Raw genomic sequence first — 23,316 nt, 5'->3', positions numbered from 1 at the left:
CACCTAGAAATTGTTCTCCTGATTTTTTTTTCTCTCTTAATCAATTAAAATGTAATGCCAAATTATCCTAAGTCTAGCCTAATCTGTATCATTTTAGTTTTACCTGAAATATAATTTTTTTATCACTTAAGTAGGCCACACAATTATTTTAAAACATTAATTCGCGAACGAAATTAATTAAAAAGCCTTACCGGAGTGGACATGATTTCTCTCGACTGCAATTAGCGGCATCGACTTTCTTTGATGAATGCTACCGGTGAAATTTATTTCTATTGGGATTCTTTGCATCGGTCTTTCCTCTCCGGGCGCGAGGAATTGAAAACCGTCGAAGGCTTTTGTCAATAAACTTAGCCTATCGGCTAATAATAAATAGAATTCCATCCTTAGAAGAGCAGGGTAGAGTGTTTTTTTGTTTGACAAGGATAAAAAAAGAGGAAGTTTGGGAGATGGCGATCAGATTCATTTTGTTGGTGAATAAGCAGGGCCAAACTAGACTTGCCCAATACTACGAATACCTTACACTGGACGAGAGGCGAGCGTTAGAGGGAGAAATTGTCAGAAAATGTCTTGCTCGCTCTGAAAATCAGGTTATGCATCCATTTCTTAACCTTTTTTTGTATTCCACAATTTTGGGACTTTTGATGTCTTAAATTTCATATGGCCCTATGTAATCCGTGAGAGGGATGTTGTTCTGTAAATAGAAATGTATCATCATTAAAAGAGAGTATAATTGGATCTAGATTTTATTTTCTGCAAATAAAATAGCCTCTGTGGATGAGACAGTAGTTTATGCAATTGGAGTCTGTGTTCTCATGTAGATAGGTATATTCCCTGATCTCTGAAGGGCTGTGATTTGATCATGTGCTCAGATTGTTTAATTGGTTTGCATTTATCGCCCGACTCCCAGATTTGTTGCTTCAACATCTAATACTGTAATCTTATTCAGTGTTGAATCAGTAGGGATGTGCACAATCTCTGGCTATTAAATTCAAAGATCGATATAAACTTTTGACATGTTAAATCTGGGCGGATGTTATGTGCGCTTTTAATGCTTCTAAGTTTAGCTTCGATCACATTCTTATGATTCGTAAAAATAGGGCATGATAAGATATATTCCACCTTTGCTATATCACAATCTTGCCACATGCCCTGTAGAGTTATGGTTCACCATATCATGATGATGCCAATTTGAATCTGGGTGATCCTTATCTAGCATCCTCCATTACTATTGGACCATAGGCTCTTGGATTGGCCCTGGTACATTGATAACCAACAGATTCATCTGTTTCTATGCCCAATAATAATGATCTTCCAAAGACCAAAAGAAAAACCTTCTGATATCTATGTTTTACTCAATTAATACCAAGTGATGTAACTGATCATTGCAGAATACGTGTAAATGTAACATTAGCCTGACTCAAATAATTTTTTAAAAGTACGGGTATGCACAAGCATGGCTTCATCCAGTTGTGCCCGGGGAATCAATTTACTAATAGCTTGTCCCTTTGGATATACTTCAGAAGTGTTGAATTTAAAAATTGCTATTCCCAAAACTGTCATTGACGTTAAAAGTGGAAGCCTAATATCAGACCTATAGTTGCTTATAAGAAAATGAAACTTAACTCTAATGCTCCCCTGGTTATCTAACAGAAATTTGTCATATTCATTTACAAACTAGACGCTAAGTTTATGATTTCGCAGAATGTAGCTTATTTAAATACAAGAATAACACGGTATTTCTTAATGTTTGTAGCTGCAGGAGATATTATTCTTACCTGCAATGGTTGTGTTCTTATTCTGCAATGATTGATTGTTCAATAGTGTTATCCGGAGCAGCTCCAGTTCTACCTTTTTGTGTTTGTATTCTTTCAATGATCATCATGTTTCTAACAGCAGTGATTGTCTTTGTTGCTTCTTAGAAATGATAAAGGTGAAACAGCTCCTTGATAACTGTTAACCATTTACATTAATGATTGCTTTTATGGTTGTTTGAGAGTTACACACATGCTGGCATCGGTTCTGTCCGGAGATTCCTATTGACGCGGATGGTAACTGCAGTTGAACTCTTAGTGTGCCTCTAGCGGTGGCGTTAATATTCCTTTGATGTGGTCTTTATCGGTGCTGTTATTTTGGGCAACAATGATTGGCTTTGTTTTAAAAATTGCTCATGCCTCGTATTTGAGAAAAAAAAGAAACTCAAGTTTAGATGAATGATGTATATAGGAGAGTTCACCATATATGGCCTGAATGACCCACGTGCACATAGAAGTCTTTTCTGATATTGTGACTCTTATGAAGAATCACATGTGGCTGCATGTTATGAGAATAATGGATTTTGCTACAGCAAGCACTGTATTTGAAAAAGTCTTGTAGACGATCTGTATATGAAAAAATTATCTGTGTGAGTAGTATCTGTGAGATACTTGCAGTGTTGTATATTGATAACAGTGATCGAACTGTAATAAGTATCATGGGTTGATTGTTAAGAGTTAACAACCATAGACATGAGAATATTGTATTCAGCTTTGAGTACTCAATAAAGGATCTTTTCGGGTGTGACTGGGTTTTTCTCGAGTAGGAGGGTTTTCCCAGGGTATCTCAAGTGTCCTTGTGTTTCTTGCTTTATCTGTTATTTATTTATGCAATTCTGGTTCGAAAACTTAAAATGGTATCAGAGAAGGTCGAAGAAAAGATCCTGAACCAGAATAGGGCAATTAGATTTTAGAAGATTTGTGATGTCTAATGGGTGTCGAATATGCTGTTCAATGAGTTACCGAGTTCTGATAAATTTTTGCTAATTGCATTCTAATGATTCCATTATGATCACAAAGTCAGAAATTGGAAAGGCTTATTGAAGAGGAGGATCGTTCTATAAAGCTACTTGATATATTTGGTGGACCAAATGTGTCTGAACTTGCAGCCAAGTGTTGTTATGGAGTAAATGTAGAGCTCGCTGCTGCAAAATTTTAGATGAGCAACAGAGTATCTTGAAATGTTAAAAAGAGTATGGAGAGGGGAATCTGACTTCTCAAATGGACATTTTCTTGAATCAAGTGATGCTTCGTAGCTAGATAAATTCTATAAAGGCACTTTATTGGCAATGGTACTTCCTGACTATGCTAAATCCTTTGATGATGGTCTCTTTCGTGCTATTGATATATATTTAAAAGGATGGTCAGGACAGATTGATTTCCATTGTTAAGTAGATGCTTGATCAAGCTGAAAGGCCACAATATGATTTCCATGGCAAAGACATAACTAGTTTTATAGTCTTGATCCTAAGGACATAAGTTTCTCATATCCTTGAATAATATTCATGATTTTTATGTAGTTATTAATTCTTTCATTAAAATAGTGAATCTTGTATGCTTCTAGTATTGATATTTTCCTTTGGGCTAGTTGGATTCTATGAACTATTATTAATCTTTCTAAAATGCTTTTTGGATGGATCAAGAAGCAACATTATGATGAGTGATTACATGCAAAGTTACGCAGATTGTAGAAATGAACATGGGGGCACTACTTGCAGCCTTGGGACTTAACTAGTGTCTCAAAACATCAATAAAGAGGAAGATCCTATACAGATTGTTATTGTGATTAGTGTTTCAAAGAGGAAGAACTAACATTCAGAGGAATACTATTCAACTGCAGAAATCAGTTTTAGAGGGAGCTTGTGTAGCAGAGAGAGACTGTCAAATTCTTGTGCAAAGGATCATCATGTATCCGTGTAATTGATAAGGCTCCTTGTTTGGTTATTCATGGGAATCAACTCTATTTTGTTATGACAATCAAGGCAGTGAGAATGCTGCGCTTGCTGAGAGGGAATCTCAATTCAAAAGGAGTCTGACTATTCATCATAGTCAACCTTGGATGAGGAGGTCAGAAGGTTGACATCAGATTTAGAGGGAGTCTAACTTAGTTGAGGAGGTCAGAAGGTTGACATCGGAATTAGAGGGAGTCTGTTAGAAAGTAAAGTCGACCCCGATAACTGAGAGGAGGGGGGTGAATCAATTATCCAATCATTAAAACATTTATCAACCTTATTAATCCTTAACCATGCGAACAATATAACCAACAACCATAAGAAGATACACATAAACAAAACACTAGATATGTTAACTAGGGAAACCCTAGATCAGAGGGAAAACTTTGGTGGGGATGGTACCCACAAAATGATGTGCAAATATAAAAATTTCTTGTAAGAGAATGGACCTAGTTAGGAGCCAATAAAATACATTCAGTACATATCAATCCCCATTAGGAGATTTTGAATCCTTGTTAGGAAATTCCAACCATGTTAGGAATTGTAGAAGGCAGATGGACCCATTGTCCAAACACCTTTAGGGGCAAGACCACCGAACTCTTTCTCTAACTGATCTCTGTATTATTCCTTGCAAAATAATGGAAATGAATAACTTGAATTCTTCTATCCTCTTGATCGGACCAAAATCTCTTTCAGATCTCAGAATTAGATCACCAACTTCACATCCAATAATCCCTTGGATCGCTTACACACATTTACCAAATTCGCATATCACTTGTACAATTCGAACTACATCACACAACTCACAAGGACAATAACCTTCCTTTATACTTTATCCTCAAAATAATTCCTTGAGTTGGCTTGTAGGCTTTCCCAATTAATTATAATAGGACCTCATTAAGATATTACAATCATTTTACAATTACACAACGGTTCATAGTAGATACAATTTCTTACATGTGCAACCTTTGACCTCGCACACTTGCTGACGTCATCATCAATTTGTCTACCAGCACGATTTTATCTTTGTTAAGAGATACAATCCAAACATTAGAAACCACTCATTAGATGCTTTGTCTGCACACTGTACTCTATAATTCTAAAATAACTTCCGCATGTCTTCGACTCTCTGTATGCACACTTGTCCACTTCATCAGGACACAATGTAGAACATATCCTTAATTGCGCTTGACCTCATCATCAATACACAGTTCGTATGACCTTGTTCTTTGTCTGTTACTCTGCCAGTCTTTACAGAAACAATACTATGTTGACATCAATGACAAAACATTCATGAATGCAACATGTCAATCATGCTATCCAGTCTCTCCAATGCTTAGGATATTCCCCCAAAGGAATACCATTAGCATTCATGCTAACAATCTCCCCCTTTGACATTGATGGCAACAACATCTAAGTTCCAAGAATACCAAATCCAACTCTTTTGTTGCTGTTGCTTCTCTTTTCTTTTCAAATCCTCTTCACCAATCAAATCTAAAACTCAAAGGAGTATTTTTTTGTCTGTGCTTTCTCATTCTTAGGATTGGCATCAGTTGTTCACATTCTAGCTCACAAGAACAACTCTCCATTCTTATCTTTACATGAATGGAAATCAATTGTTAACACTTCTCCCCTATTGATAAAATTCAACGTTTCTCCCCACTCACATCAATCCATTCATGAACAATTCTCCCCCATCCATACATCTCCCACATACTACCAGAAGATGTTTTTCATGTGATCATGTGCCCTATTGACATCAATGAAAAAGGCTTCATTATGTCAATCATCTGCTCCAAGTCTGTAACCAGCTTAAGTGTCCAAAGACACTGTTCTATACCAACCATTAAGAGTCCTTGACGACTCTGCTCATCACAGATACTCCCCATACACGAAGCATCAACATTCAGTCTAGATAAACAATAGTGCTCTGTACCATTGGACTAATGCACTCTCTGCATCATCTACTCAGAAGTAGGCAAGGGCATAACCCCAAGCATAACTCACAAATACTTAGATGTATCTTTAGGCAAAGGCTTCGTAAAGATATTTGCAATCTTCTCTTTGTACACGCATACTCTAATGTGATTTCTTTTTTTGCAACTTTCTCTCTCAAGACATGATACTTAATGGATATATGCTTAGTCTTAGAATGCAACAAGATTCTTAGACATACTGTACTTGTGTTATCTCAATGTATGATAACAGGTTTTGAAAACTCTATTCCAATTTCCTTCAGCATCTGCTTCATCCACATGATCTGATTACAATTGTTTGTTGCTGCTACATACTCTGCTTTTGCTGTACTTTGTGAGATATAGTCTTGTTTCTTGCTTAGCCAAGAAACTAATCTTCCTCCAAGGAAAAATGCTCCACCATTGGTGCTTTTTTTTGTCATCCATATTGCTTGCCCAATCCACATCAGTATATGCACACAAAGTAAAATTACTTGATCAGTCATACTGCAAGCCAAAATTAGGTGTACCCTTAAAATATCTAAATATTCTTTTTATTGCTGCATAATGTGATTTCTTAGGGTTTGCTAGAAATCTTGCTACTATACCAACTGCATTTGCTATATCTAGCCTAGTGTGAGTTGGATATTGCAAACCTCCAATCATGGATATGTACTTCTATTCAACTGTAGGTGTCTCATCTTTGTTAGATAACTTGTGATCAATTATCATAGGTGTACTAACAGGCTTACACCTTTCAAAGCCAAATCTTTTCAACAAGTCTTTCAAATACTTAGTCTGTGATAGGAAAATACCATCACTGTTCTGCATAATCTGCAGACCTAAGAAAAATTTCATTTCACTAATCATACTCATCTCAAATTCATTCTTCATCTCATTAGCAAATTTATCACTTGCTTCGTCATTACCTCCAAAGATTATGTCATCCGCAAATATCACAATAATCAATAATCCATTTTCAATTTGTTTCAGATACAAATTGCTATCTGCGTTACCTTTAGCGAATCCCAACTTTGCCAAATGCTTGTCCAACCTCGCATACCAGGTTCTAGGTGCTTGCTTTAGACTATACAATGCTTTCTTCAATCTACATACCACGTCCTTTTCTTTTGTTAAAGGAAATCTTCAAGCTGCTCAATGTAGACTTCTTCAAGTTCTCCTTTTAGAAATGCTGACTTTACATCCATCTAATATACTTTGAACTTCTTACTTACTGCATAAGCCAAGAACATCCTTACTACTTTAATTCTGGCAATAGGGGCAAATGTCTCTTCATAATCTATACCTTCTTGCTATGAATATCCTTTGCACACTAATCTTGCTTTATTTCTCACATCCTCACCTTGTTCATTCATCTTGTTTCTGAAAACCCATTTAGTTCCTATAACATTCTTGTCTTTAGGTCCAAGAACCAATTCTCATGTCTCATTCTTCACAATCTGATCTAGTTCTTCCTTAATTGCTTGAATCTAATGATCATCTTTACATGCCTCATCTCCACTCTTTGGTTCAACTTGAGAAATTAAACACAATTCTTCATGTACTTTGTTTTTTGTCTGTTGGTACCCATATAGACCCTAGTAATTAAAATTTTCAGTTTAAGGTCTTGACTTTGAACTAAATTCGAAGTAGTTCAAGTTGCTAAAAGCAGGTTCAAAGGTTCAATAAGTTCAATATTGCAAGGATTCTGGTGATTTCACTCTAGAGTTAGGTTTAGGGTTTAATTCAGAATCATGGCATGTAGATTCAAATGCTCAAGAATTCAGATACAATGATTCAGAGATCTCAGTTTAATGGTCAACTCTAGTACAATTGTCATGGTTAGTTCAAATAGATTCCAGATTACTCCTTGGTTCAGAATAGCTCATGTCAAGCTAGTTTGAAAGGATAATAGAGATCATACCTCAAAGCGAGATCATATGTTGATAGCCTAAGTTTAGTGGTATTGAAAGTAAAATGTTATTTCAAATGGTCATGGTAGGTATTTGGATTTATATATATCCTCTTAAAAGAATAGTGACAAGAGTCAAGAATGCAGACTTTGAGAGTACAAGCTACAGATCCATGAAATTATAAATGTGAAATGAGCACATCATTGATGATTGACACTCACCAAATTCCTCCAATCGAAGACAAGAGACATGTCGGATGGTATGTGGAAGTCTTGAACCAAGGCTTAGATGTTATATAGATTATTCAAAGAAAGTTCCAACATCATCAAGCTCATGCCAAATGTTAATATTAATGAATGCAAGAATTCAGAAGGCTATCGGTTGTCCCCACATAAGAATTTCAGAGCATAATCAAGAAAATGATGAGTCAGTTCATTCTCATTATCGATGATTCATTCATATGGAAGCAAGTCAAAGGACGCAAATTACTTGGGGCAATGATAATAGGGATGAAACCGAGGACATGTTCTCATTTTAAATGAATTTATATCAAGTCATGCTCAGTCTATGAGAGTAGTAGGGGAATTATGAATGATGCCCTTCAACAAATTGAGATCATCTTCACAGTTGAGGATATGCGCATTTATCACAACATGATATAAAAATTTCATGTGGCCATATTAGTCTATGGACTTTCACTGAGCTTCCAAGCCTATTAGATCAAACTACCAGATGAGTTTGATACCAACATGAGCATCCGACACCTCATTCATGGTCACCTTCGGGTGTAATTGATAATGATTCAAATGCCCAACGACAAGTTTGACATGATCTCGTGGCAAACTTGAGGGAAGCCTTCAAAATTCTGATTTGGGTTCAAGGTAGTCGTAATGTTTCAGACCAACTAGGCAGATGCTTCTAGGTGAACATAGATTCAACCTATCAAATTTTGCGGCTCCTTAATCTCTATCTTACCCACAAAACTACGACATTCAAAGTGGAGTGGGGTATGGAGGATCACCACTTTATCGATCAAATTCACTTGTAGAGAATGCTTTAGAGGAGGGAAACCGAGTTATCCTATAGAGAAGCCAAGAGACACAAGACTGATTCACCTTTCGACAGTATCTTGACTTGTGATGAAAGCCATCTTTGACTCGATCTTAAGTAATCAATCCTACATTCTAGAAGGTCAACATGTAGCCACGATTATTATCTTTGGCATAGATAACCGGTTCATTCATAGAATATACATGTCAACTAAATTTGCAGTCATTGAATTGAGAAGAGATCGATGGGTATAATGGAAATAGTTACAAGGTCTCAAAGAGAAGAAACAACGAGCATTGAAGTTGAGTGTCTGGCTCGCAGTTCAGAGTTTGAGAGACAAGGACATCTGTGGGACTTGATCCATCTCCATGTTCACAAATCGGGCTTGATAGAGTAATGTGGATTGTCATTTGGGCCGAAGGAAATGGTGCATAAAGAAATTTGGGTACGGAGGTGATCACCTGAACAAGTGGATATAGGTGCTAGCTGCGGCATATGCCAATCCAAACACTCTTCTTATCAAATATGAAGAGCAAACTTATTTGTGATGTTAGACTGTCATGGAAAACATTGATCATGATCCAAGGGAAGATTTGTAACTATAGGTGCTTCAAGTTGATGATAGCATAGTCAAGTTTGTATATCGAGTGCCGATTATTTGGCGGAACGTTGATTTAGTCATAGAAGAAACATAAGTCTCAATATTCCCCAAACATTGTGCCCCCTATTACTGTTGAGAAATGACGTCTCGAATCAAGCCAGTGATTGATATCATTGGGAGCGAAGGTGAAAATTTGATCCGTCTCTCGATGGAAGACATCGAACATGATGAAGGGAGAACATAGTGCTCGATAAGTGAGCATATGAGCTCGAGTCTTTTAAGAGGAGACATGGCACGGATACGCACATAAAGAATTTAACAAAATGATCAAAGGTAGATTACAAGCAGAGCATATAGATTGTCCCGACTCCCCACACATGCAAGCAGAGCATACAAATCGTCTCGACTCCCCACACATGTGATCAATAACCATTAGGCATTCAATTGATCTTGAGGATTCATCACAAACATTTGCGCATAATTTGGATGCATAGGGGACATATACATTAACTGTTTTACATCGTGCACCAAGTCTGTAATTTGAATGCATACCCAATGATGATCAAAGTATCATCAAAAGTTGAAAGCGAAAGCATTCAACTATATTATAGGAGGCATGACCAATCTAAGGAGCAGTTGAAAGAATCTTACGAATCTTACAACTCAGATAAACATTAAAAAAAATTAATAATGATGAATCATCACCCGTGTTAAGCTTTGAAATGTCATTTGGACAAGGACACATCTACATGCCTTTGAAAATGACAAACAAATCTAAAGTCACTCATAACTTTAAGATTTATAAAGCACTAAGCCCCGATAAAATGGGAGGAAGTTTCAAAGAATCAGTTATGAGAACTAACAAAGATTACCAGAGAGTTAGAAGATAAATAAGATATCGAAAGACAAAGAAAGGGTTGGATTTTTGTTTCTTCCTCTTTTTAGAGAGACTTTGTGCTACAGGAGCAGGGCGAGTTTTTGTTTTGATTGTAATCTAGGGGAAAAGGGATATTTTATTTTTAGATAGTGATTAGTGTACAAGAACAACAAAATCTTTGTTATTTTGTTGTGTTTAGAGAGAAGAAATTCTAGCATACTAAAAGTTTGAGTTTAGATGCTTGTTTTCTAGATTAATATTTATCTTTGAATGATATTGGTTTTCTTTGAATGCATATCTGTTACATCTAATCATCATCATGATTATCATTTAGACTATGAGTTGTAGTTACTCATGTATTTGAAAAGAATGATATGCTTTTCTTCTTGTTTTTATTTCCATGTAGCTTTTGAATGAATGGTTTTTGTATCAGTCATTCGTGGTTTATTTTTCCATTTATCTTTTTCGCATCTACTCCATGCTTATGGATAGATGCTTGTGAGCCTTTCTTGCTTTCAGGTTAAAAGCATTATCAATCATAGTGTAGTTGATTCATTGTAAATCTTACACGGGGAGCTGTACTTGAATTATTCAAAGGGCGCTTGCGCATTCCAATAGCTAAGCGACCCAACTGTTAGTGCTCATTGAGTCTTCTTGTCTGGGCATTTTAGGGTCAATTTGTAGGGGTTTTCTTGGAAGACAAATCTGTTCGCTAACATTGTCATAACTCATTTTTCTTTGATTCCAATAATCTGATTAATAGGGTGATTCTTTGTCAAATTTCTGTTAGGTGTAGGCATTGCTGTTTTAATTCTTACTTCTTCTCTAAGTTTAGATCTTGGTTATTCTCTCTGTTTAACAACTTGAACATCATTCTGCAAATCATTGTTAGTCTCGAAGAAAACTTCAACATTTTCTATAACAGGTTTAGGATTATCTTCTTCTTCATCAGAATCATAATCCAACATTCTTTCTTTAACTCCAAACTTTTTATTCACTTTTACATTTGCGCACTCAATAATAGTCTTAATTCTTTGATTAAAACATCTTTAGCTTTTCTTATCAATGAATAACCAAGGAACATACCTTCATCGCTTCTTGCATCAAATTTACCAGTATCATCATCTCTCTTTATGTAACACTTACTTTCGAAAATTCTGAAATACGTTACTGAGGGTGCATGTCCAAACCATAATTCATAGGGAGTCTTGTTTATACCTACTGCTGTGTTAACTTCTCTCCAAAATGTCTTTGATACATCATTCTCAAACGTCATGGCTCTTGCTGCTTCTGTTACAAACTTATTTCTTCTTTCAACAGTCCTATTTTGCTCAGGGTTCTTGGGTGCTGATAGTTGTCTCTTGATGCCATTCACTTCATAGAAAGTGTTAAACTCATTTGAGGTAAACTCTCCACCTTTATTTGATCTTAAACATTTTATCTTTACTCCAGATTTATTTTCAACTTTATTCTTAAACAACTTAAACTTTTCAAATGCCTTAGAAAATCATCAAGTACCTTTCACCATAGAATCCTCTTGTTCTAGTAGGACCACTCAAATCCATATGAACAATCTCCAATTTCGCTGTGGTAGTGAGCTTCTTGCTAGGAAAGGAAACTTTCTTCTGCTTAGCCATAATACATTCTTTGCACACAACGTTAGTAGGCTTCACAATTTTAGGTAAATCTATAACAGCAAATGTACTACTAGCTTTCACAATATTATCAAAGTTGATATGACAAAATCTTCTATACCATAACCAACTATTATCCACCTTTGCAACCAAACATGTCATCTCTGTAGGGATTAATTGAAAAATATTACCTCTAGATCTAGTGCCAATCAACTTACCATCTTTATCCTTGATAATGCATGTCTTCTTTGTGAATTGCAACTGATAGCCAACACTCAATGGGTTATGCTTAAATCCATCAACAAGGTAGACTTCATCAGTGTTAGTCTTTCCATCAAGGGAATACCATCAAGAGGAATAGATCCTATTCCCTTGATATGACAAGCTGCATTGTTACCAACTCTAACAATCCCTCTAGCATGACTATTAAACTTAGCAAACTTATTCATGTCTCCAATCATATTATGCGAACAACCACTATCTATAATCCAATCTGATTTCTTTTCAACTTGCGAAACTAGGGCTTTCTCTTCTCTAACTTCTTTTCAGTATTTTCTTCTTTTATAGCTACAAATCCTAATTCATCATCACTTTCACTCCGAACTCTTTCTTCAGACTCATCATCTTCATTTGCATACAAACAATCTCTAGGCCTTCTAGACTTGAAATTCTTGTTATACTTTTTTTCTCTTTTAGAACACTTAGAAGCGTAATGACCAAATTCATTGCAAGTCCAACATTTAAAGATTCTCGTGCTGTCTGGTTCTCTCCTTACAAGAAGGGCAATTCCTTCTTCAATTCTGCTATCCTCATCAGATCTAGATCTGTTGTTACTAGCATAGTCTCCACTAGTGCTTGCACTTCTTGATAAAGAAGGGTTAACACTTAATGCACTAAAAGCTGTTTCCACTCTAGGAAAATCTCCACATTGCTTCAAGCTCACTGCGGCTGCTTCCAATATTCCAAGTAGAATCTCTCTGGTAAAATTCTTAGTGCAGGGTATCACTAATTCAATCATTTGAGTTGTTTGCTTGAATGGTGGTGTCAAAGTTTTCAAGATCTTCCATATAATCTCATCTTCAATTTTTGATCCATTGCAAGACTTAATACCTACAACAATTTATGATATTCTACCAATATAGCTTCTTACAGATTCATCTTCCACCATTTTATCATCTTGAAACAAACATTATCCAATACTTCAATTTGATTCTTTTAGCATGCACACCACCTTCAAATGGAGTTTCTAAAGCTTTCCAAATTTTCTAGAGATGTCTCTAAGGATTTTACTTGATTGTATTTGTTCTCAGGAAGAGTTGACAATAATGCTTCTTTGGCAAGCATATTGCACATAAACAGATCTCTTTCTGCTTTACTACATTCCTCAAGTTTGCTCTCTTCCACAATCTTCTTTTCATTCTTTGTCATCAACCGATACCCTGGACCCATACATAGCAAATAAGTCTTCATCTTCTCTTTCTAGCTGCCATAGTTAACTCCATCAAACTTAGGACTTTCTTTTTTGAAGTGACTTGCCATTGATCTCCTTAAGCTGTTAAGATTTTCCTTCAAGGATTGGATGCTCTGATACCAATTGTTAGAAAGTAAAGTTCACCAAGATAATTGAGACGAGGGGGTGAATCAGTTATCCAATCATTAAATCATTTATCAACCGTATTAATCTTTAACCATGTGAACAACATAACCAGGAACCATAAGAAGATACACATACACAATACCACCGGATATGTTAACGAGGGAAACCCTTGATCAGAGGGAAAACCCTAGTGGGGATGGTACCCACAAAATGATGTACTAATATAAAATTTCCTTATAAGAGGATGGACTTTTTTAGGAGCCAATGAAATACATTCAGTACATCTCTGTCATTGTTAGGAGACTTTGAATTCATGTTAGGAGATTTAAACCCTATTAAGAGTTGTGCCAACCTTGTTAGGAGTTGTAGAAGGCAGATGGACTCACTGTCCAAACAGCTTCAGGGGCAAGACCACCGAACTCACTGTCCAACTGATCTCTGTATTATTCCTTGCAGAATTAGAGAAATGAATAACCCAAAATGTGTCAAAAACAAAACCTCATCACAGATTTACTCAACACAATATTTTCATCTCAGCGTAACATTCACATGGCTACTCCCAGAGGGTGAAAGAACTGAAAATCAAGTCATGGAGTATCTGTGTCATTCATTTTCTGTGTGTGTAGTATCTGTGAGATACTTGCAGTGTTGTATATTCTGTATATGCATGATAAAAGTGATCGAACTGTAAGAAGACTCATTAGTTGATTGCTAAGAGTTAGCAATCATAGGCATTAGAACATTGCATTCAGTTTTGCATACTCAATAAAGGATCTTTTCGGGTCTGGCTGGGTTTTCCTCTCAAGTAGGAGGGTTTTTCCAGGGTATCTCAGGTGTCCTGTTTCTTGATTTATCTGTTATTTATTTATGCTATTCTGGCTCGAAAACTTAACAGTATTAATACAGTGCTCTATAGAGGTAATTTTTTCTACATCACATATTATGCCGGAATTTGTGTAGGCATCCCCAATTTTTAAATGGACATTCAAATTTGAAAGCTTCCATCAATATATTAGGGAGCTGTGGATACTTTCAGTTAGAGGGTGTATGATTAGATTTGGCTAGTAAACTATCAATAAATATAGATAAGTAACTAGAACTAATTAGGGGCATATACATTGGCCCTGAACTTGAGGCAAGGCGTTGTTTATGTGAGAGTGATGCCACTTATCTATCTTTCAAGCTTTTGATTGTAATTATTGCCTTGAGGATTGTTGAAGTAGAGTACAATAGTTGATGTGTCAAAGCCAGCAATGACTCTCCTACATTTTCTCATAGAGGCAATCTAATTGTATTAGAAAGGGACGTAACTCTTAGCCACCTCTTTTAACTTAACCTATAATTTTTTTTACTTTGCTGAACAAAAGTACACTTCGGTAGAACTTCAACAAGTTACATTCTTGCTACCAACTCTTTGTGGATCTCTTGAAAATCAAGGCTTTGTAAGAAATAAAAAGCTTGTATATTGTTGACAAGGATGGAGGATAGCTGCTGTGTAGTACGTTCTACGAAGTTATGAACATGTCTAGAGAAAATCCAGAGATTTTGCCTGGTTGTAGCTGGGAAGTGCTCATCTTGCCTGGTGTCATTCTATTGTATCAGGCTTTGTTCCAAAGGAGCGATGGGCTGTAGAATTGACATGGGCAAGAATTCATGAATTCCTTAGTTTGTCCGCACTGAATATGGATGTCCACGACTACAACAAAATTGTTTGCTATGGTTTAGAGCAACTGTTTCCTTCTAAGGTTGATTGGGACGAGGGGCTGTTTGATGCTCGTATTTTCCTGAGTGTTATCTGGCTTGAGGGTGCCTTTCTGTGACGAGTCTGTGTACTGTTTGGCAAAGAGATTTTTTTAGGAAACTTGTGCACCATATAAGTAAGAAGATAAGTGTTGAAGAAGAGCCAGATGGATTGGTGGCTTCCTTTATGTAATATATAATGCAAACCTGTGCCTTCTGTTGTTTCTTAGATCTCTTTTGAATGTCTTATTTTTGTGAATGTGTTCATAGACTTGAAAATTAGGCTTCAGTTGTTAGCATAAATTGTATATTGTTATGAGCAGTTTAATGTGTTAATTAGAACTGCATTTCCAGTTATCATAACTGTGTGTCCTTTTTATAAACTAATAAAATATCATTAGATATTCAATAGAATTATCAAAGCATTCACCTCTGTTTTTATCATATGGTATTGGAGCTACAAATGGCGATGGCCTAGGCTTGTTTAAAGAAGAGTTGATCAATGTTGAGCAAGCCAAACAATACATCTTGCCTTAAAAAATCAAGTGTGGAACTTTAGTTGTAAGAGCAGATGCGTTTGCTTGTGATTGCCAATATTTATGGTGTCAAAGTTTGCAGGAGAACTAGTACAGTGAGTATGGAATGAGAAGTAATAAACTGCACTTAGTGTGTACTCCCTTAACATAGCACTGTGGCCATAGAATGAGTACTTAGAGCTTTGCATAGATTTCATCCTCATCTTCTCTGACCAGATTGTGCAATGGATGGCAATACTTTTTCGATTTCTACAGGCCTAGAGTGTAGACTCAGTGCTACGGCATGGTAATTTTTATTATAGATTAGAAGGCTTTGGATTTTTTTAATACTATTTTGTACTTATATTTGGAGAATTAAAGAAGGAAAAGAGAAGCATCATAAGTCCATTGATAATTATGTCAGATCAGAAGGTAAAGAGAATGAGGTAAGAGCAGTGGTATTAAAGTTCGTAGATTGTGCAATCTAATTTGGACATTGTTATGTTCTTTTTTATATACATTACAGTAGATTTAATGGTGAAAGGCATATGGTGCAAAGCAAACAGGTACATTTTTGGTTGATTTATTATTATTTGTAATACAGTTTGGAGACATAAGGATGTGGTTTGATTTTTGAAAACATAAAAGTTTTGTTCTTCATTCTCAAACTACTTGTAAGTGGAGAAATGAGGCCTGTTTTCCAATCAAGGGAGGTTTATAAGGATATACGGTCATCTTTCTTGATGGTTGATAAGGATTTTTCAGAATAAAGAGAGTAATTACAGAATTGATTTACAAGACAAGTGAGGGAACTCCATTAAGCATTCACTAAAACTATAGGTGATGTGATTGGAGAGTTGGTCCTGTTAATGCTTTATGAGTTCATACCCACTACTAAGAATGCGGTGAAATAGTGGAAATATTGTGTCAAATTTGATTGAAATGTTTTATGAAGATATATGGTTTAAAATATTTGGCCCTAGGATTGAAGTCCAAATCTTTCTCATTAGGACTAGATTTAACATCACCAGGGTTGCATATGATGACCCTGCAAAAGAACTTGTTCAAAAGTGTCCTATGAATGTTTTTGATTGAGCTCTTTGAGGCTTTATTACTTCCTTTGGCATTAATTTGAAAAAGTTAAAGTGCAAACAGAGGCTGATGGTACTGAAGGATGGAGGAATTTCCATCTCAAGCTAGCTTCTCATTTTGAGCTAGTGCTTTATACGAGAAATGTTTATGACTTTCCTTTTATGCTTTCTTTTTGCCTTCTTTGTTGATGCTGACAGATTTGAAAAAGACATGTATTTTGAAGGTTAGTTTGAAGAAAGGTTTGGGGTTTGGTGAAAATTCATGAGACTATGATTGAGAATTTTCACCTTACAAGGGTCAAAGCAATTTTGAGGACCTTTGTCCAGAATAATTTGGTGTCTGTGATTTAAGAGTTTTGGACTAAGAGCTCAAGGATTCAGCTTGGAGCTACACCTTTATGAGGGTCACAAGGTAACTTGGGGGAGTTCCATTTGATCTAGGATTTGGGTTTTCAGGAGAATATCATCTCAAATATATTTGTTTGTTTTATGTAATCAGCAATTTTTGTTGCGGAAGCCTAAAGGGGTGTTGTCTAGCAAGGTAAGTTTGATGATTTTAGGAACAATGTATTAAGGGGAGGAATGTTAGCATAATTTATAAATTGAGGGTTAGCATATTTCCACAATCCATATAGATATTCTTGCTATGCTTTTGGTTTTATGATTGTGTGTGAGATTTTCAGTCAACATTTCGGATCACACTCTGTGATCCATCATCAGGACAAGAGTATCTTTTTACTCTCTGATTTTTGATATCCTTTTACTCTTGTCCTGATGATGGATCACAGAGTGTGATTCAAAGCGTTGACTGAAAAACTCACAATCATAAATCCAGAAGCATAACAAGATTAAATTATACATTGTTATCGGCAGTTAAATCTGGTTAGTGAGTATAACTGCGTTTCCTTTGTATAAATCATCATTAGATATTCAGTAGAACTCTCAAAGTATTCCTCTCTGTGTTTATCATCAGGTACATGTTGTGCACTAGACTAACCTAAGTGGTCACTGAGTACTTGACTAGTCTGTTCATCTGAACCGAGAATTATAGATATTTATCATAGTTCTCCCAGATTACTTTTCTGTTCTGTGCAGGAAATGATAGAGTAAAATAGAGCACAGATCAGATTTGGCATTGCTAGATATTTGGATGGGATCTACAAAGTCTGTTATGGAATAGGATCATTGAGAATGACCTTGCAACATAGGGTAGGTGATCACTGTATCAGATCATGAAATTTCAGTTCATAGGATATTTTTATTCTTGTGCAGTTATAATTGTAGAGTTTTGGCAGGCAACATGAAGATCCTCGATAAAATGATACTAGAGGTAGTTAGAGCTGAAGCTGCAAATGTGATTTAGGTACACTCCACTCTGTAAAGTGTTTCAAATGCTGGCATTTTAAGTATCAATGAATGTACTTTGTTTAGCTTTTTACTATGCTTACTGTAGGCAACTTTGAAGAATTTCATGGCTACACGCATATCACAAACAATTAATATCACAGTGCATATGTGTTTCTATTTGCTTGCTGGAAGCCTGGAATTCGATTTGCCAGTGCCACATTAACTTTGGGCGACCTCCAAAATATCAGAAGCTAAAAAAATTAAAATTGATAGATATATTTAGCAAAGTAGTGTTTTATATATTGAGTTAGCTTAACATTGGCTGTACAATATCTTCACTCTTTATTCATCCACAAAGTTTTTTTGATATTCAAGTCAAATAGCCGCATTGCTGTGGCCAATATTGAGGGGACTGGGAGACAGTAACTTTGTTTGTTATACCTAACTTGTTAGTCTTAACTAGTTGATGTTGTGGGCCTGTGACATTGCATTGAAGGGCAAGGATTATTCTTTTGAAGTTACCTAAGGTAATTTGTTTGGCTAGAGCCAACTTGAGTCTTTGTAAGAACTTCTAGGTTAGTGTCTCATAGCGCTGCATCACTTGGTCAGTTATAGAATTTTAATCTTTAATACATCTGTTTTCTTTTCTCAGTGTTTTTTTGGCACATAAGTGATTTATGTGTTGATGTATTTTAGCAAATTAATACCTCTACTAAGCGCTTTTAAGTGTCATAAGCCATCAAGATCCCGTTATACAACTGCTGATTAGAGCATTTGAAAGATCTTTTCCACTGGATTTATTACTGCTCTATTTTTATCATGCTAAATTATTGCGTGGGTTTGTTTCGCTAACCATATTCTAGATTTATTTTAATTATTCTATTCACATCAGCTATTGCAAATATTATGGATTTATATAGCTCTTTCTTCAGGGAGGAATAATTCAGTATTCTAATTTTTTATTTTTTGAAAAAATTGATTTAGAAGATATAATAATGACTGGGTGATTTATTTTCAATTACAGTGTTCATTTGTGGAACATCGCAACTACAAAGTGATTTACAGGCGATATGCATCATTATTCTTCCTGGTTGGAGTTGATGAAGATGAGGCAAGTTTTGTGTGTACATCTTGTCAAGCATGTTAATAGTTTAGTCATGAATGTCTTCCCTGCTCTGTTTTGGCAGGAGCACATCACAGTTTGGGTCATCTTTGTCAATAGAAAAGTTAATAATAATATTTAATAAAACTCTTTCGAGAGTTCAAATAGTAGCTTCCACTGCAAGGATAATTTTACAAGAAAAAAAAGGAATTTTGCAATTACTAGGTTGGGTGCATAGTCAATTTATGCCATTGGTAAGGAAACATTGCCCCCGGGATTTTATTTGTGGCACTCCAAAATATCTAATTTAGGAAAGCTTCCGGGGCATTGCATGCTTGATTATGCCACTAATTTTGGGTAATAGCTATCCAGTAGATGATGATACTGATACAGAAGATTCTTATAGATTTTGAATAGCTCTATGTAGATTTGGACTTAAGTTGCAATGCATATTTTAAAATGGTATTCGCTAGCTATGATATCCTATATCATTCGTTGACTTCTCTGATTTTGTTTGTAGAAGATATGTTCATGGAGTTGATTACATCCCATAGAAATTTCTTTGTATTGATTACTTTCAGTTTCTCAGAATGATACTTTTCACTGTTTGTGTTTTTTAGACCTTTTAATACAAATCCATGTCAAATATAATAATATTTGTTTAAAACATGGTACTATTTCAAATTGGGAAATCCTTAAACTCGGTTTTCTAAATCAATGGTCAAGTTCTTATAAAATGGATCAAGGAAGGTTGTAAATTCTTATTTTTATGTGAATATAACACAGTTTAAGATGGAAACATAGGATTATGCTGATTACTGTAATACTAATATTCCTAGATCTAACAGGAGGGGAGGCTTCTTAGGTGCTTAAACAAGAGGAATTGCATAGTACCCATTAATTCAGGGGCAGTTAGTTAAGAGAGATTAGTCAGTTATGAGACTCCATAGAGTCATATTTGTTGCATAGGAACAGTTCTGAGTATGCCAAAGAGTGGTTCTTTAAATGGCTTACTAGATTTCTCTGATGTATTAGGTTTTGGCTTTAGACGATTTCATTAGAAGTTGTTTGGACTGCATTTCCCTTTAATTGCCTACCATGCATGCTCTGGGAGGTAATAAATTCATCTATTAGCAATCCATTTCAAACATTTTTTATTTGGCATGCTTCTCACTCTGCATGTAAGGATCATCTTCTGTAGAAAATATTTGGAAAGATCATTATGTTGCTGGGTAACTTCTATCCAAAACAAGGAGGGGAACCTGATTCGAACAAGAAAATCAGATTCCTGTCATTTTAGGCTATCTTGGGAAGACTTTGTCATGAGTTGCATGCTACCACATATGGCTTATAAGGTTGTTATAAAGTCTCCCACACATATAGAACTTAAATACACAAAACTGAATGAACTGACAATTTACACTTTGAAATATCGCTTTCCGGATATTTACTAAAAACCCTTGATATAAAACTTACAAATTTAAATTGAACAGTAAACCAGTATTTGATATAAATTCCAGAACTTTAATTGATTTTATAACCAGCAGATATGCATACGAGAAAATCTAGAAAAGTGTGTTTATTTCCTCTAATATTCAGAAGTACAAATTTAAACCAGTAATGAATACAAATAGTTGCCAAATAACGTTACTGTATTATACATCAACAATACAATAACACGCAATAATCCAGAAAATCCAATTTTATAAATAGAAATAACAGTTAGATTGACAATATAAATAAAACCTCTAAGAAGGCTAGGTTTGCGTCTAACCTCCAAAAGTTTCTTCAAGGGTTTGCGTCCTCGAAGAGATAACCAGTAACTGTTTCCAGCTCCCAGATTAATATTTCTTTTAAATATTATAATCTTCATGTCTTCCCATGTGGAGTTTGTTGTACCTTTATCACTTTTTCCCAATGTGATGCATGCTCTTTTAAGCAATGTGGGATAAAGCACCTTGTTGTCCTTTAGTCACTTAAGTGAACATAATACCTTTTAAAAAATAAAGTGACAAGGTAAATGAACTTTAATAGTCACTTAGTTAGTAAACCATATAATCATTAGGCATTAAAATAACTGATCAAACGAACTTGGATAAGCACGTGCAATAGCTTATTGGAAAGTTCTCAACGAGACGCTTCCAAACCATCACTGGGATATCAAGAAAACTAAGCTTTGTTTACTTACTAAAAATGGTAAGTATCCGAACAACCTGCCAAAATTGCTTTGATGGGTCTGAAACTGGAAATGTCTAGGCCAAACCTCGAACTGAATCCCGCAAAGAACCTTTTCGCCCCTGAAACCTAGGTGAAGTGAGCTGGCAACATAGAATTATAATGTCCTAGAAAAAGGGGACATTACAAAGCCTTCCTTGTCAAAGATTGCTTCCCCTCAAGCAATCCGCTCATATCTGTAGAAACCAAATGCCAGGATCCCATACTTGCCTTGAGAATGAGATTCTACTTCTTAGTCGATGTAACTTGACATGCATCTTCCCAAATGCGGAATGGTGAAACAGTACAATAAGAATTGATATGCCAAATAACTAAATGCCAGGATCCCAAGGCTCACCATTAAGGGACACCAACTGCCATGTGTTGTTGCCCTGCGTACCAATACCCTCTGTCAGAATGAATGCCTCGCTCCATGAGTGACTCTGCGAGTTTGTACTGTCAAGTGATGATGGGAGCTCGACAATATACCAATATCCACCCCAAGATGATAACGACCAAACTCTCCTCCTAGCTCTTCGATAAAAAGCAATACATAGGGATGCTCCACCTGGATCCCAAATGAGAACTCGTACGCTGTCTGGGATATCACTGACCAACTCCTGTAATGTCTGTACCCGTGTACCACTGTACCATTCTTGTAATACCTGTATCAATGACAATGATAGAGCCTGCCAATCTAACTCAACCACTATATCACCATGGTGAAAATAGAGTAATCCTAATCTCTAGAACTTTGATGTGCCGGAAGGCTGAAACACACAGATCATAATCCTGTGACTGTGTAACAACACAACATAATCCACCAGATGTAAGATACTATTAACACTTGGATCCCTGATCACCGAATCAACATGATCCTAGAGAAAGAAAAGAGTGGTTGGTGAATCACCAACATCATGAAGGCTAACATTGTCTTCAAGATATTGTTGAATAAAAATGTAGACACCTCATGTGGAACGTAGGATAATGTGTGTTCTCCCCACTCATCTACAAATCACTCACTGACCCTTGAAGGCCAAATAGAATCAGCGAAAATACTACAAACATACGCAGACAAATCACTGATAGTTGGAATATACCAAGTACAATCACCAATCAACAAGTAGGCCATGGCCATCTCGTAAGAGCTGGGTGATAAAACTTTGGGTAAGGTGAAAATTCCTCAGAGCATGCTAAGGATAAATCTGAACTTCCTACTCCACCATAAGTACCCTCGCTTATGTCAAAGTCTTTGTTAAAGGATGGTTCACCATTAATTGAAATCTCTGCATTATCCTTACTTGTATCACTAACCATGTGCTCATGTGAAGATGTACAACTGCTGTCTTAAAAATCAGAATTGCCAGGCTCATCAACTTGCTGATCCATAGAATTTTTCTCATCATAGAAAGTCTCAGAAGGGGAACACATGATTGAATTACATTGTTTGCCTTCATATCTACCCGCTTTATGAATTTTTTCAATGATTTGCGTGATTTCTTGTGCTCTTGAACCACTGTTATCTTCTTCATAAGTGGCTGCCCCACTCGTTTGATTTTTAGCTTTGTGGATGAAATAATGTGTTAAGCTCAATTGAAGGCATAGTTCATCTACCTCACTCTCCTTGTCCTTTCCAAATTTTATGGCTAGATCTCTATCCATTAATAATTGCAAGTAATCATATTTTATCATTTTCAAAGTTTCAAAAATAGTATGCAAGAGAGGACTTGTGACACCACATACTTTCCCATGCCTCTCTTCTATCACAATCTTCCGAATGAGATCCTCAATTAAATTGGAAGAATCATCCATCCTTGTCAACACTTGGACAATCTTGTCCTCTTTGACCAAAAACATATCTAATAAGTCAAGGAGTGATAATGGTTTTTGACCATCTCCTTCAAACACAAGTGGGCT

The 23,316-nt window shown here is 35.9% G+C and overlaps 1 protein-coding gene across 1 annotated transcript in view; it reads left to right on the top strand.

Moving 5' to 3' along the window:
* Window positions 1-158: 158 nt before the first annotated feature.
* LOC149550924 (SNARE-like superfamily protein) overlaps window positions 159-23,316 on the top strand; it is a 33,940-nt gene continuing 10,782 nt past the window's right edge. The window contains exons 1-2 of the mRNA XM_089786489.1: window positions 159-587; window positions 19,108-19,194. Coding sequence (XP_089642615.1) covers window positions 447-587; window positions 19,108-19,194 — 228 coding nt within the window. The 5' untranslated portion in view covers window positions 159-446. The remainder of the gene's footprint in view (window positions 588-19,107; window positions 19,195-23,316) is intronic.

The sequence above is a fragment of the Cupressus sempervirens genome, chromosome 6 (genome assembly GCF_028749045.1).
Source record: "Cupressus sempervirens isolate cs-2001-9-10 chromosome 6, ASM2874904v1, whole genome shotgun sequence".
NCBI lineage: Eukaryota > Viridiplantae > Streptophyta > Pinopsida > Cupressales > Cupressaceae > Cupressus > Cupressus sempervirens.
Note: the sequence above shows the minus strand (reverse complement) of the source record. Positions and strands in the feature narration are given on the sequence as shown.